The 15,650-nt window shown below is 42.1% G+C and overlaps 1 protein-coding gene across 1 annotated transcript in view; it reads right to left on the bottom strand.

Annotated features, from left to right (window-relative positions):
* GK (glycerol kinase) overlaps positions 1–11,969 on the bottom strand; it is a 74,417-nt gene extending 62,448 nt beyond the window's left edge. Inside the window, exons 1-2 of the mRNA XM_007956205.1 lie at positions 11,892–11,969; positions 687–760 (exon numbers count right to left, since the gene is read on the bottom strand). Coding sequence (XP_007954396.1) covers positions 687–760; positions 11,892–11,969 — 152 coding nt within the window. The remainder of the gene's footprint in view (positions 1–686; positions 761–11,891) is intronic.
* Between the last annotated feature and the right edge of the window lie 3,681 nt (positions 11,970–15,650).

Below are 15,650 nucleotides of genomic sequence, written 5' to 3'. Positions count from 1 at the left end.
CTCATAGCGACCCCTCCTTGGGTTTCCAAGGCAGTATCACTACGGAAGTAGGATTGCCCAACCTTCCTTCCGAGGAGTGACTGGTGGGTTTGAACCGCCAGCCTTCTGGTTAGCAGTCAAGTGCTTTAGCCACTATGCTACCAGAGCTCCTACTTTTTTAAATAGCTAACTTTATTAAAAACACACACTCAAATCAGCAAAGCAGAATTTTAGCAATGACTAAAAAACAACAACAAACCAAGCCTGTTGATGTCAAGCCGATTCCAACTCATAGTGACCTTACAGGACAGAGTAGAAAATCCCCATAGGGTTTCCAAGGCTTTATGAAGTAAGACTGCCACATGTCTTTCTCTGGTGGAGCAGCTGGTGGGTTTGAACCGCTGACCTTTCGGTTAGCAGCCAAGAGCTTAACTACTGCACCACTAGGGCTCCTTTGCTAATGATGGGGCTATATAATTATACAGAAGTGAATCTTTTGCTTTATTGCTTTTCACCTCTTCCTTTTCTGTCACTGAATTTCTAAGCCATCAATTACCTACATGTTTTTACTGAGTTCCAACTTACTGTTTCTTTCTTTGGCTAAGTCTCCTCAGAAGTGTTTTGCAAAGTTTACTTTACAAATCCACAGGGTAGGTGTAGTGAGATGAACTATTAAGATGGGGTGTCTTTAAAATAGGAAAACATACCCTTCTTTTGGAAACTCTTGTTTTATTTCCACTTGATGATGACTAAGTAGTTCGGCTGTTTTTGAATTGAAAACCTGAAAAATATAGTGCAAGATTAGGGTAAAAATTCAGGGAGCTATCAAAGAGGTTTACAGCTCTACTCAGTTCTTATTCATTAGTAGAAAATTCCAATCAGATGAAATGCCAAAGATGTTTTACTTTCTCTTCATAAGAGAGAATCATAAAAGTTATAGGGGGAAAAAAAGGTATAAGGGCCCTCAGAAGTAATAACTTTCCTTTTAGATAAATAGAACCTACTGAAGATGAACCTAAATTAAGAGACAATTCCTTATTCCCTTACAAAAAAAAAAAAAGGCTCCAGATATAGGAAAGTTAATACATCAACTAATAGTACTGATTTTTTTCAGAGAATAGGAAGAGCAAGAAAATAAAAGACATCTGGCAAAATGCTGATCATAAAGGCCTCAAGTTCTAGTCCTCATTCATTTGGGATGTACAGACAGAGCCGAAAAATTCTCAGGCAGAGAAATGCACTGTGTAAATTCCTTTGAACCGTAGCTAGCTAGCTTTTACGTTGTTGTTAGGTGCCAGCAACCCCACGTGACAGAGCAGTTCTGTTACACAGGGTTTTTTCTAGGCTATAATCTTTATGGGAGCAGATTGCCAAGTCTTTCTCCCACAGAGCCAGAGCCACTGGGTGGGTTTGAATCTCCAACCTTTCGGTTAGCAGCAGAGCACTTAACTGTGCAACATCAGGGCTCCTAGCTTTTATAAGAGATAAATAGAATAGAACATTATCAGAAGCCAGGAGAAATAGATACCGGAACCACCCAGGAAGAGCTTTCTGTGACAAACTCATCATGAATTGCTGACCCTTGATATAAAACCTTAAAACCAATGGATCAAAGCTAACAAAGTGCTGTGCAACCCTCCACAGTCTTACTATTACTGTTGTTGTTGTTATGTGCCGTCGAGTCGGCCCCGACTCATGGCGACCCCTCCTTGCGTTTCCGAGGCAGTATCACTACAGAAGTAGGATTGCCCAACCTTCCTTCCGAGGAGTGGCTGGTGGGTTTGAACCGCCAGCCGTCTGGTTAGCAGGCAAGTGTCTTAGCCACTATGCTACCAGAGCTCCCTACTATTACTAGAACACTTTTTAAAACTTACCAACATGTTTTCATGTATTTTGTGATTTTCGGCTGGCAGAATCTATACTTAGGTACCAAAGTACTTACTCCTTCAGAGTAAGAATCCATATTTTAATTATAATTCACCTCCCAAATCACTGTAATTGCAGCAGGAGAGTCACTCACTTCTAATTAGTTAAGAAAGTGTTTCCATGCCTAAGTTTCCTGTGGGAGAAAATTACCTGCTTAATGCAGACTAAGAAAAGAGAAAATAATAAGAAAACACACTGAGTTGTTACCCCCACCACACACACACCTCTTCTTCTGGAGAAAATGATAAGCATGATGAAAGCAAGAGGGCAAATTCTCAAGTCCTCTGAGGAGATAAAATATCCTTCAGGTCAAAGGTTAATTCGACACATCATAAATGATAGGCACTGGGCAGAATCCCATGTAATATCTTGGTAATTTACAACTTAGTCTTAGACTATGTTTCTAGGACATCAGCTCCACCAGGTCAGGAACCTCTGTCCTCTTTTATTTGCTGATGGATACTTAGGACCTAGAATAATGCTTGGCATAAAGTCAATACATACATATAATATATATATTATATATTTATTTGTTGAATGTCTGGGGAAAAAAAGATCTATCGGGTACTTATTATGAGCAAAATGATAAATCAAATGAGAAACTGCTATGTGGCAGAAAAACTAATAGGAAACCATAATCGCTTTATTAGTACTCATATTAGTGCTGCCCTCGGAGTCTACCCTCAAATCTACAAAGTACTCTGGGGTTAAAAAACAAGGTGTCCCTTTTTGCTGGCTAAATTCATACAGACCTCAAAAACAGGACCTATGAGGCTGTGAATGGGGTGGGATCCCTCTTCAATCACCTCTTAGCATTAACTAGGCAAACATCAGCACCCTCATGCTAAAAATGGATTTACTGGCCTTGGGAACAGGCTGTTGTGTGCTGTCAGTAAGTTCCAACTCACAGTGACCCTATAGACAGAGTAGAATTGTCTCACAGGGCTTTCTAGGTGGTTAAGCATTTGGCTGCTAACCAAAAGTTCGGTGGTTCAAACCCACCAGCCTCTCCACAAGAGAAAGATGAGGCAGCCTGCTTCCATAAATATTTACAGCCCTGGAAACTCTATGGGGCATTTCTACTCTGTCCTATAGGGTCGCTATGAGTTGGACTTGACTAAACAGCAATAGGTTTGGTTTTTGGTAATCTTTAGGAGAGCAGATCACCAGGTCTTTTCTCCTGCAGAGTCACTGGGTGGGTTAACAGTCAAGGACTTAACTGTCACACTATCAGGACTCCTTAGAACAGGATAGTGCCACAGAAAAGGGAAACATTTTGGTAAATTCTATTTGCCATATTAGCACATGAAGCCACCCCATCACACAGCATTTGGACATTAATAGAATAGAGCCTGGATGCCCTTAGTTCCTTCTAACTCTATATTTTAAAAAAAGATTGACATCACATTTAGGTGTTTGGAGTCTGACCCTGTCCACCCCAACCAAGTTTGTGGGACATTCTTTAGATTTAATATTTTTTGGAATCTGCAATTTTCTGGAGTAGCATTGTACAACAGAAATATAATGGAAATCACAAACGCAAGCCACATATGTAATTTTAAATTCTGTCATAAAAGAAACAGTTGAAATTAATAATATATTTGAACCCAATATATCTAAGATAGTATCATTTCAACATGTGAGCAATATAAAAAATTATTACTGAAATAACTTTACATTTTTTTTTGTTACTAGGTCTTTGAAATCTTGTATTTATTTTACACTTACATACAGTTCATCTCAATACAGAGTAGCCACATTTCAAGTGATCAGTAGTGACATGTGGCTGGTGGCCAAATGTGGACAATGCAGCTCTTGAGTCATATCCCCCCCCACACACACACATATCTAGGTTCTTGTGAAGAATCAAAATGACTCCTCTTGACCATCTATTTGTCTGCATGTGGACAAATGTACAAAGAAGGCTAAAGATATTTCCACAAGACTCTACAGCTAGAGAGAGTAACTAATTCCTCATAAGAACACATTGCCCAGTAGCGAGAATACTCATCTGTTATCTTCAAGTTGATTTCAAAAGCCATTGTCAATTGAAAAGGGCAGTGGCTGCATAGTTTGCTTTATAAAATGTCTAGCATGGTTATTTGTTCAAAAATCACTTGATACCAGTGGAGAAACACACCACAGAATTATAGATGCACCTTATCATTTCAAGGCTGAATTTCACCAAACTTAAAGGTCAGTTTAAACTTCCAATATACAACAGCTTTGAAGATTATCTTTAAGAAATTAAAAAGAATGTTTGAATATATGATGACTCCAGGGGAGCTAAGAGAGGTTCTAGAGAGTCGTTTTCAAATTGTATACCCTGCAGCTCCAACCAAAAACCAAACTCACTGCCACTGAGTTGATTCCAACTCATAGCAACTCCCATTGGGTTTCTAAGGCTGTAAATCTTTACGGAAGTAGATTGCTCCATCCTTCTTCCACGGAGCAGCTGGTGGCTTTAAACTGCTGACCTTCTGTTTAGCAGCCAGATGCCTTATCCATCCAGGAACTTTCAAAAGCCAGCTGGGTCTGTGGACCACACCCTACCTTAGAGATTAAAGTTTTATTGACTTCAGCCTCCAGATTTAAACTGTTTCATGATAGAGTTCAGCAATAGCGTTTCAAGGTAAAAATAAACGACAACACAAACTGAAACCATGGCCCTAATCTCTCATCTTTACGAGAAATGAAATCCAAGAGATTAGGTAAGATTGACGAACAAGACTAAGCTCGGGGTTTTCTGAATACCAATTCAGTACCTGCCCACTACAAACTCATAATAATAGTGGAAATGGTTTTTCAATTCTTCATTAACTGGCAATCAATACAAAGAACTTGTATAACATAGGGAGGCAAGTGCTATGAAGTAAAAAAAGACACGATATCCAGACTTGTGGGGGTCAGGGAAGGGCTCTCCAGAAGAGGTAACTAACTTCTAAGGAAAGACTAAAGGTGAATAGAAATGAGTCCAGAGACAGGAAACGGGAAGTTAGGCTGAGGCAAGAGTCCTTAGGTGTCACAAAGGGTTAAGGGCTTCACCACTAGCTGAAAGGCTGGTGTTTGTAACCCACCCAGAGGCACCTCTGAAGACAGGCTTTAAAAACCCTATGGAACAGCTCAACTCTGCACAAATGGGGTCGCCTTGAGTCAGAGTTGACTCGGACAGCTAATAACAGCTAATAACAACAGCCTGAGGTTGGCAGTTCCACGATAGAATTCTTGCCTTCCATGTGGGAGACAAGGTTCGATTCCTAGCCAATGTCCTTCATGCACAGTCCCAATCCATCTGTCAGAGGAGGTTTGGATGTTGCTGTGACGCTGTGCATGGGGGTGGCCATGAATCAACAACAGGCGAAAGGAGGGAGAGCAGCTGCTATGTGTCTACAGTGATCCACGTGATACAACACCAGTCAGTGCCACTAAGAGGTAGTGGCAATAGAGGTTGAGAAAACTCAAGTGCATGTGTTGAAAAAGATTTAATTGGGAGGTATAAGCAATTAGATACAACAAGGGATTGAACAGAGAGGAGTGACAGAAAAAGAGGAAGAGTCAAGGATGGTGGGTTACAGGTTAGCACAAATAGGTAGGCAATGTTTATAGGAAAAGGAATAGAGTAGGAGCAGGAGTTTGGGTTACCGAAGGGATCACAAGAGTGCAGATGTCATTTTAGATAATGTGCGTTTTAGGGGCCATCAAATCAATTACAACTCATAGCGACCCTATGCACAACAAAACAAAACACTGCCTGGTCCTGGGCCATACTCACAATCGTTGCTATGCTTGAGCCCATTGTCGCAGCCACTGGGTCACTCCATCTTGAGGATCCTCCTCTTTTTTGCTGACCCTCTAACTTTACCAAGCATGATATCTTTCTCCAGGGACTGGTGGGTGGTGGGGGCTGGACCAATTGAAAACTGAAGAAACATGCTTTGCTGTGTATATTCTCAACAAAAATTGAAGAAACAAGTAAAGTTAATGCTGGAAAATAATTTATCACCATGCAGGCACATAGTATACACCCAAAAGTTGTCACTATTGCTGCTGCTACTAAACCAAAAAAACCAAACTCACTGCCATCAAGTTGATTCTGACTCATAGTGATTCCCTTTGGGTTTCTGAAGTGGTAAAATCTTTTTGAAAGTAGATTGCCCAGGCTTCCATCTGCAGTGGCTGGTGAGTTTGAACCACCAACCTTCTGATTAGCAGTCACACGCTTTGAGCACTTGCCACCAGAGCTCCTTGCTGCTACTACTACTTATTATTATCATTATTACCCATAAGTGGTAGAAACACAAATCATAAGTTGTATATTCACCTAGATCCCCAAATCATGATGCAATTCCAGATTTGGGGAAGCGAGATAGTTAAAATGAGAAAGAAACACAGAAAATTGTTTTTAATGAAAAAAACAGCTCACAAAATAACTTTCTGAAACAATACGTGCATTCTCTCATGAAGGGAGTCCTGTAGAGATGAAATTCTCTCCTTACTAAGTAACTGTCCTGTAACTTAACCGATGACTAATTCTACCATTCCATCATAAATGTGAACATTCATTTCCCTCTCCACATGATTTCTTCATTAGTCTACTTTTATGCCACACCAAACTTTACTATGTGATAAGACATTGTTCAGGAATGCAAACTCTCTCTCTAGAACATTATGACACTATATAAAACTGAATGATCAAAAACAAAAATACTAGCTACAAATATGCTAAATTGCAAATTTAACCAAAAAAGGCATAAAAGCATCTTCCAACAAGCCACAGAAGTAAAGAAAAAATAGCAAATGGCACTGTAAAAATGAAATATTACATAGCATAAGTCAGCTACAGTTGCTGAATCCAACTTTTCCCAAGATTCTCCAAGTTTCACCTAGCAAGCCAGGAACATTCTTGTTCTTCTAATCCAAGAGTTCTGAACAGTCAACACATCTGAGTCCCATAGGCCCCTCTCTGCTCATCTCTATTCATGTATGAGCATCTACCTCATGCCAGATGCTGTGTAAGGCTTTGGGGAAGGAAAAAAAAAAAACACTATTCTGTCTCTCAAAGAGCTCACAATTGAAAACTCTTAAGACTTGAGAGACAAGAGAACAAGAGAGGGTGGCAACTCATATGAAATTGTGTTGTGCATGCTGCTTGTGTAATGTGATAGGCAAGTCAAATTAGTTGGGGGAAAAAACCCAAAGAATCACAACTATAGTTATCATCACAAGGGTGACATCATTCTAGCTCTAATTCAAATTAGTTTGACCAGACTTACTGTTCATTAGTGCCTGGCACATAATGGGTGATTAATAAACATGCGTTGAATAAATAAAGAAAGAGGAAATACATCCATAAATCTATGAGATCTCTAAGTATGATGAGACAACTGGGGCCAAGGCAATGTTTGCAGCCAAAACAAGCACAGAAGTACAATTCCAGTCATTCTTCATATATCCTTGCTGTTGAACAAAATGGTTATGCAACCATTATCCACAGTGACTACACCTGAGCCCTGCCCTGGACCCACTAACTCTGAGTCACAAGGTGATCATAACCAACAGTACTTATTCAAAGCCAACAGCTGTGAAACCAAATTGTGAGTATTTTGTGCATATGTGTGCTGTGTGTGTACATGTAAAAAGATTCAGTTTTGACCATAACCAGAACTGACAATTGGTAGGTGGGGGTAGGTGACCTTCTCCATTCTCCCATCTCCCACTTGTAGTACTCCAGCTAGGGAACAGAAGACTTCAGAGTGTGACAGACCTGGACTTGAATTCTGGTTCCACCAGTTACCATGTGATCTTGGCCGCAACCTTCAGCTTCAGTCTAATACTTATGTAAAAGGAGCTTAATAATACTACCTACATCAGAGTTGTTATAAGAATTAAATAAGATAATGCTAGAAAAGTCTTCAATACAGTACCTGAGACATTTCTATTTTTTTTTTTTTTTATTTTTCAAGTTAATGGGAAGGGAAAAAAAAAAACAGTTACCAAATTGAACAGGGAAGTTGACTGTTCAAGCTGAAACTTTGGTCTTATAAAAGAAGTGGCCCCTCCTTAAAACCTGTTACACTAATTCTCTTTCCAAGAAATTCATAGTGTGCAATCTGAGTAACCATGTGCCAACCTCAGTTCATTTTCCTATCAAACAAGTTGGAAATTTTCATTTAGTACAAAGCATATTGCAGAGGGTTCCAAGATTAATTCTTTAACTTGAAGAAGAAATGAACATGTTCTAAAATTGCAGGTTTACCACTAAAGTATAATATAAGAGGTTAAATAATCAAACATACGCATGTCAGAAAGTTTCAAGATTTTTTTTTTTTTCCGGACAAAAAACTCAAAACCAAAACCAAACTCACTGCTGTCAAGTTGGGTCCAACTCATAGCGACCCTTCCTTGGGTGTCCGAGGTGGTATCTCTACGGAAGTAAGATTGCCCAATCTTCCTTCTGAAGAGGGGCTGGTGGGTTTGAACCACCAGTCTTCTGGTTAGAAGTCAAATGTCTTAGGCACTATGCACCAGAGCTCAATTGCTCTATTCAAGAAAAATAAAATATATTCAATAAACAGACTGTTAGTAAGAAGAGAGATGGCAGTTGAGCCACTATTTCAAGAAACAGTTATGGGGATATGGGGAAGAGGCATTCCCCTTGGGTGAAAGAGCACTAATAAAGAAACCTTGGGTCCCCTATAGGGGAAAGCTAATATTGCTAGCAGAGAAAAAGGGAGAAGAATGCTTGGAGTCTTGTGAAATATGCAAATTAATGAATAGTCAGGAAATTATTTAAATACCTTTAACTTTATAAGCCTCCTTATGACAGTTCTTATCCATGGTAGTCTTTCCTGATAAGGCAAGCAATTATTTTCTTATGTCATAATTACAATGCACAACAATATGACTGAATAACTCCTGGGAATCCTCTTATGATTAAAGCACTTATTCTGCAAATCTATTATCTAGATTTTGCAGGGAGTGGGTGAACAACCTCTTTTCTTATAAGGGGGGAAAACAAAACTTGTTAAACCATTCCCAAATTTTGCTCTACTTTGCACAGGCTCTCCAAATCTTCTATCTGCCTCTGAAGAATTCTTTAATAGCTGTTTCTCAAGAAGCACCCAACTTTATCAATCAACTTTTATACATCATTCTATCAAAGCCAAAAACCAAACCTCATTGCTACCCAGTTTATTCCAACTCCTAGTGACTTTATAGGGCAGAGTAGAACTGCCCCATAGGGTTTCCAAGGCTGTAAATATTTACAGAAGCAGACTGCCTCATCTTTCTCCCATAGAGTAGCTGCTGGGTTTGAACCTCTGACTTTCTGGTTAGCAGCCACATGCTTTAATCACTGCGCCACCAGAGCGTCTATCATTCTTTCCAAGCCAAAAACCAAACTCACTGCCATCGAGTCGTTGCTAACTCACAGCAACCCCTCCCTGGGTTTCCAGGGTGGTATCTCTACAGAAATAGATTGCCCAACCTTCCTTCCAAGGAGTGGCTGGTGGGTTTGAACTGCCAGCCTTCTGGTTAGCAGTCAAATGCCTTAGGCACTATGCTACCAGAGCTCTCATCATTCTATCAGCAGGATGGAAATCTGAATTTGCACCTTAGCTTACTCATTGATGTCGTAGTATATAGAATCCAGTAAGCAACTCAACTTTTGGAGGCTCATGTTGTTCATGTTACACACTGAATAACTGATAGTGGTAATATGAAAGGGTTAAATCCCTTGCCCATCCATGTAGAAAGCTGCCTTTTGGATAAATAGGATCTGAGCGACCAGTAACCTGCAGTGGATAAAGAATATGAATATGAATAGCAATAGTGAAGAGTCAAAGTAAAGACAACTATGGAAAGGCTGGCTCCTAAAAAGAAGCCTATACAAAGTTACGAAATGCTCTATTCACTTTCATACAGTGTACAGGTTGTAAACTTGAAAACAACTGGTTTAGTCCCCACAGTGCTTCATGAACCAGCTGCCACCATTTACAAAGTTGGAGAGTTTGCTAAAAATGTAGACTACCAGCTTTTCCTAAATAATCTGAAGATCTGTTCATTGAGGTTAGAATGTAGCATGGGCCCAGAGTTCCTGCCTGGCAACTATTAGCTGTCCCCTTGGGCTTGGGCATGCTCTCCAGTGTGCCACCCCACCCCCTCTACCTTCCTGGCCCCTGCAGGCATTTGTGTTGGCAATTTTTGAATATGGCTTTAAAAATCAACCCACACACAGCTAGTTACCACATATGTCTTAATGGTCTTTCTTAATTTGGGAAGATGATAATTGTATATTTTATATATTAATCAAATCCAGTTAGGCAGACTTTCTCACTTATGATTCAGGAGTACTTTGTCAATGTTTATGTGAATATAACAGAGTGAAACCTGCCCTGGGTGATCAAAAGATAAAACAATGCAAGAAGAGATGGCAGAACTGTCTTGGCAGCTCAAACCAGTGTAAGTCATCAAATGAGAATCAAACTAAAATTGGATTGAAAACTTCACACTTTAGACAAGACAGACAGGCATCAGGATCAAAGCACAAACACAGTTTAGTCAAGTGGTTCACTAAATAGAGATTTGAATAATAATAATTAAAAAACCTCACTGCCATAGAGTCAGCCAACTTATAGTGACCCCTTCTTGGGTTCTGAGGCAGTATCACTATGGAAGTAGATGGCCCAACCTTCCTTCCCAAGAGTGGCTGGTGGGTTTGAACCACCAGCCTTCTGGTTAGCAGTCAAATGCCTTAGGCACTATGCCACCAGAGCTCCTATGTATGTATAGTATTGTATATAATATATATATTGTGTATACACAGACACACGCATACATATATACACACTAAATAATGCACACACAAAAGATGTGAGGTAAAGAAGAGAAAAAACAAAACAAAACTCACTCCCATCCAGTCGACTCTGACTCATAGTGAGCACCACTGGGTTTCCAAGGCTGTAAATTTTTATGGAAGACTGCCTCATCTTTCTTCTGCCGAGTGGCTGGTGGATTCGAACCACTGACCTTTTGGTTAGCAGCACAAATGCCTTAACCACTATACACCAGAGCTCCTTAAAGAAGTGAAGAGGGAGCTAAATAATCAAATAATCAACTAACAGGTTAGTTAAATGGCCATTGAAAGCATGGGCTCTTACCCACAAACATTCATTTAAAAGACTTTTAAATTACTTCACTGAACTTAGCGCTGGATCACTTACCAGCAAGTTTCCTAACTGTACAAAAGAAATAAATCACCAGCGGGCACTTAAATAGCATTCCCTTAAGGTAAAACTCTGCTGCCAGACACCATAAATATCAGAAGCAGAAATCTCCTGGTTACAATGTGCTGTGAAGTGCGGAGACCACAACCACCGGTTTGAATGAGGTAAAACATCAGAACTGAAATTCGCGAGTCTTCGAAATTAAATAAAGATTCTGGCCAAAGTCGTGTAGTGTGACTGTTTCCGAATTTGTTCTGCCACCCCCTTCTGCAATTTCTGCGGGAAGAGGATGACAAGGCATCATCATGCTAATACTTTATTCGTTCTACTGCTCCACAGGACGCTGTGTTAGGCTACCACGGCCGTGACACAGCTTTCCCCCCCACATCCAAGGACGTCCTGTGCCCCGCAGGCCAAATGTTCCGGGGACGACTGCAGTAGCGGTCAATGTGGCCACCTGTCCCGGGCTATGGGCAGCCGCTCTGCGTGGATGCTCCATTTGACAGAGGAGTCACCCCATTATTAGGTAACTCAGCTCCACCACCAAGGCCCGGTTGGCTCAGCCCAGCCTCGGGGGTCGCGAGACGCCGACGTCCCCCCCCCCCAGGCCCCAGGAGGGGCAGCCCCAATGTGGCACATCCCGCTTCAGGGCCGCGGCCTTCTTCCCTTGCCCAGCAGATGGGGACGGAGGGAGAAGAGGCACGCGCACCCAGCCCGGCCATCCCCCGGCCCCCGCCTCCTCAGTTGTCACCCCAGGCTCACCAAAAAGCGCGTGGAGCTGGTACCCTGGTCCACCGCCCCCACCAAAGGCCCCAAAACTGATTTCCTCGCAGCTGCCATGAAACCAGCTTCGGATCCGCTGGCGATTGTGGCCCGTTTCCCGGGTGACGGTGGCGGTCAGGGGGAGGGGCCGTCCGCGACGCAGTGTGAACCCGCGCGCGATGGCTGAATGCTCGGACCGCTCAGAGCGGCAGCCCCTTTACCCGCGCGGCGCCTTCTCACCCCGCCCCTCCAGCCTAGGCACCGCCCCAAAACGTTCCTCCTGGCTTCGGAGGTGTGGCTGAGGGGGGCGCTGTCCGCTGGGACGGCCAATGAGCGAGCGCAGAAAGAGGCGAGCTGTTCTGACAATGAGGGCGGCAAACGTCACGGGGGCAGGGCCTGGGCGGGGCTGAGGTGGCGGCCCGCGCAGGCGGGTCACGTGGGGGGCCCGGAGACCCAGCGGCAGAGCCAGCGGGCGGCGGGGGCGGGGGATGCCCATTGGCCGGGAGCCCGGCTGGCCCGTGGAAAGGGCACATCCCACCAGCGCCCTGGAGTTGCGATCGTGGCTGGGTCGCAGAGTGCAGAAGTACTTGTTCTTCGGTGGGCTGTGCAGAGTACGGCTTTGAGTCGCTGTGAGGTCCCACCGAGCTAGACCTTCCCGCGCTTCCCACGCCCCACCTACCTCCCCGCAGGTCGGGCCTGATAATAACAACCTCTACCACAGAGATTTACCCTATGTGGTGTCACCTTCTGGAGCAAAGTAAATCCCTCACCTTTGTAGGGACGGAAGCACGCAAGTTCTTTCGGTTTGAGGGAAGCGCTCAAAAATCAAACCACCCCAAACACTCAATTGGCCATCCTGGCAGAAAGCGTCAGACACCTCCGTGTCTTAATGCGCCCTTGTTCCTCACTTGACCTTACCCGGTTCTGACCTTCTCCTACACGCCTTTTCCTCTCCTGACATTTAACTCCTCTAGACCTCAAAGGGAGAGAAGAGGGATCTGTCACTTGACCTTGAACCTATCTTCCCAGGCTCCATTTGGGTCATACTTTCAAACTTTGGACCAACACTCATAGTTACAAAGAGTTTACAAAACAACTCAGGGCATGAATGCGTGTGTGTGTGTGTGTGTGTGTGTGTGTGTGATAGATATTATAATTACATGTAGAAATACATTTATGCAGGTATGTATACTGAAAAAATGTTTCCAAGATACTATTTATCCTTCCATGCTATGCATTCTTTATTTTTTCATTCTATTGCAAATCATTTTTAAAATGCTTACTTAAAAATCACAAAATTCATTTTGTTAGTCGCCATTTTATCAATCTCTAAAGCACTTCACTATTCCTGCCTTCTCATTTCTTTGCATCCCTATCTCCCAATCTCTCTTCTCGGTGTTCTGGAATATCATTTATTTTTTTTTTTCCTCTCTTACCTTACTCTGCACCACCTCATTTGTCTATCTGTGTGTTTATAGTTCTGCTACACTTATTCTGGAAGCAAAGTTTCCAAAGTGCTGTCTGGAAATTAGATTCTGGTGTTCCATCTGAGATGCTGGACTTTATGATAACTGCTGATTAACTTGCTTGGTTTAGTGTAGGAGCAGAGATGGAGAGGTATTGGTGAATTTCCTGGAAGAGGAAAACAGATAGGCAACTGTAAAGTAATGAGGCCCACTTGCCCCTAAAAACTGTGAAAAACATTAATTATTTGAATGACGTAGGTAAAGATTTCCCGGACTCTAGAAGGCAGTAAAAAGCCACCAAACTTACCATGTCAATCCATTAAAAAAAAAAAAAAATCCTTGACCACGTTTAACTTTCACACACTTTTGATGCTCAGATTGTAACAGGACAGCAAATTATTTGTTTAGCAGTGTAGTGGCATCAGAATTCAGACACTTCAGAATAATTAGGGTTAGATGTACATGAGAGATTCTTACATTTAATGATCCTGTGTTTTCCACATTTAATGATCCTGTGTTTCCCACAAGTCTGTTTTGCATCCTCATTCAATTCACCAAAACAGAACTGCAAAGGCAAAATATTTGAGTTTGCAGTAGTCATAGTCTTTAAGCTCCCTCTGAAACATCAGGGAAGGTCAAGGAGGGTCATAAATGGAAGTGCTCAGCCTACTTCAACTCCACACCCCAAATATCTACTTCAGACTCTCATAGGTCTATTTTCTCTTAACCTTTTGAAATATCTCCCTTTTGCCTACCCTTTCCCACCCCTTCAAGTTCTGGCTACATTCTGAAAACTCCTCTATGTAGATGTCAAAATCAACCACTAGATATTCTGATTCCCTTTTTTTCAGAATATCAGACAGAGTTGGAAGTAACAATGAGATATCTGAAGGCCAGAGAGCTTAAGTGACTTACCTGAGACTACCTAGCCTCCTGTGGCAGGACCAGGACCAGAATTTCCATCTCCTGACATAAGGAGCTCTAGTAGTGCCATTTGACTACTGACCAGAAGGTCGATGATTCAAACCCACTAGCTGTTCCGTGGAAGGAAGGTGAGGCAATCTATTTCTGCAAAGATTTACACCCTCAGAAACCTAGTGGGGGCTGCTATGATTTGGAATCTTCTCAATGGCAGTGGGTTTGATTTGGTTTTTGACATTAAGCCTACTGCCCTCTTACAGCAGCCTAAGGGAACAGAAACTGAGGGAAATCAGGAAGGGAAATGGATGAGGAGGAAGAAGGTAGCTATGATCTGTTGTAGTGTTCAAAAGAAAATAATCATAATAAAACTCCTGCCAGTAAAGAACCAGGATCCTAGTCTCCTTGATATCCCTGCCTCCCACCCAAAATCTGAAGGCAAGTAGTAGAAAAAACATTGGATTGAAAGCCAATGACCTGGATCTGATCCTGGCCTTGCCATTCAACACTTGATCTTTATGATCTTGAGTAACTCACTTCCTCCCACTGATCATTGTAAAATAGGGAAAATGTCACCAATGTGGGTGGGTTAATGTAAGACTTAACTGACGTAATGCCTGTGAAAGCACTTTACTAAGCAGTACAGTTCATCACGAAGGTCAAGATGCCATCTGGTTGGTAGGTCTGTTTCCAAAGAAACCCAGAAGAGAAGACCAAGGAAGGTCCTTAATTCAGATGATTTAAGTAGTTTAAGTCATCAAAAAGCTCACTGTGATGATTTCTGACCGGTAGAGCAGAAAATCAATGTTAATCCCCTTTGAGAGTTTGTAGGTATTTCACTCACTCTTCCTAGCATTTTTCCTGCTCTTTGTTAACTTACAGTGGGATTTATATAAGCAGAAAGCCTACACTCCCTAGAGAATCTTCTCTTCCAACTAATGCTTCTTGGTCTTTTCCTATTTGCCTGAAAATAGACACATTTTTTCTTTCTTTCTTTCTTTCTTTCTTTTTTTTTGCCCTAGTAGCCAAAAGGTTAGTGGTTCAAACCCACTCAGTGACTCCTTGGGAGACAGGTCTGGTGATTTGCTTCCAAAAGGTCACAGGCCTGAAAACCCTGTGGAGCAGTCCTACTCTGCACACACAGGGTCACCATGAGTAGGAATCGACTCAATAGCAATGTATTAGGGGAAAAGAGACCCCAGGTTCAAGAAGACCACAGCCTTCCACAAACCAAGTGCTTCAGAATTTGAACTCTAATACATTCCCTTTCTGATCATGGATTTTATTTAAAATCCTTTGATCAGCCACTCCTCGGAAGGAAGGTTGGGCAATCCTACTTCCGTAGTGATACTGCCTCGGAAACCCAAGGAGGGGT

Source organism: Orycteropus afer, unplaced genomic scaffold, assembly GCF_000298275.1.
Source record: "Orycteropus afer afer isolate SDZICR_OR568_19922 unplaced genomic scaffold, OryAfe1.0 scaffold00583, whole genome shotgun sequence".
In the NCBI taxonomy this organism is placed as follows: domain Eukaryota; kingdom Metazoa; phylum Chordata; class Mammalia; order Tubulidentata; family Orycteropodidae; genus Orycteropus; species Orycteropus afer.
This window is presented reverse-complemented; position numbering and strand designations above follow the sequence as displayed.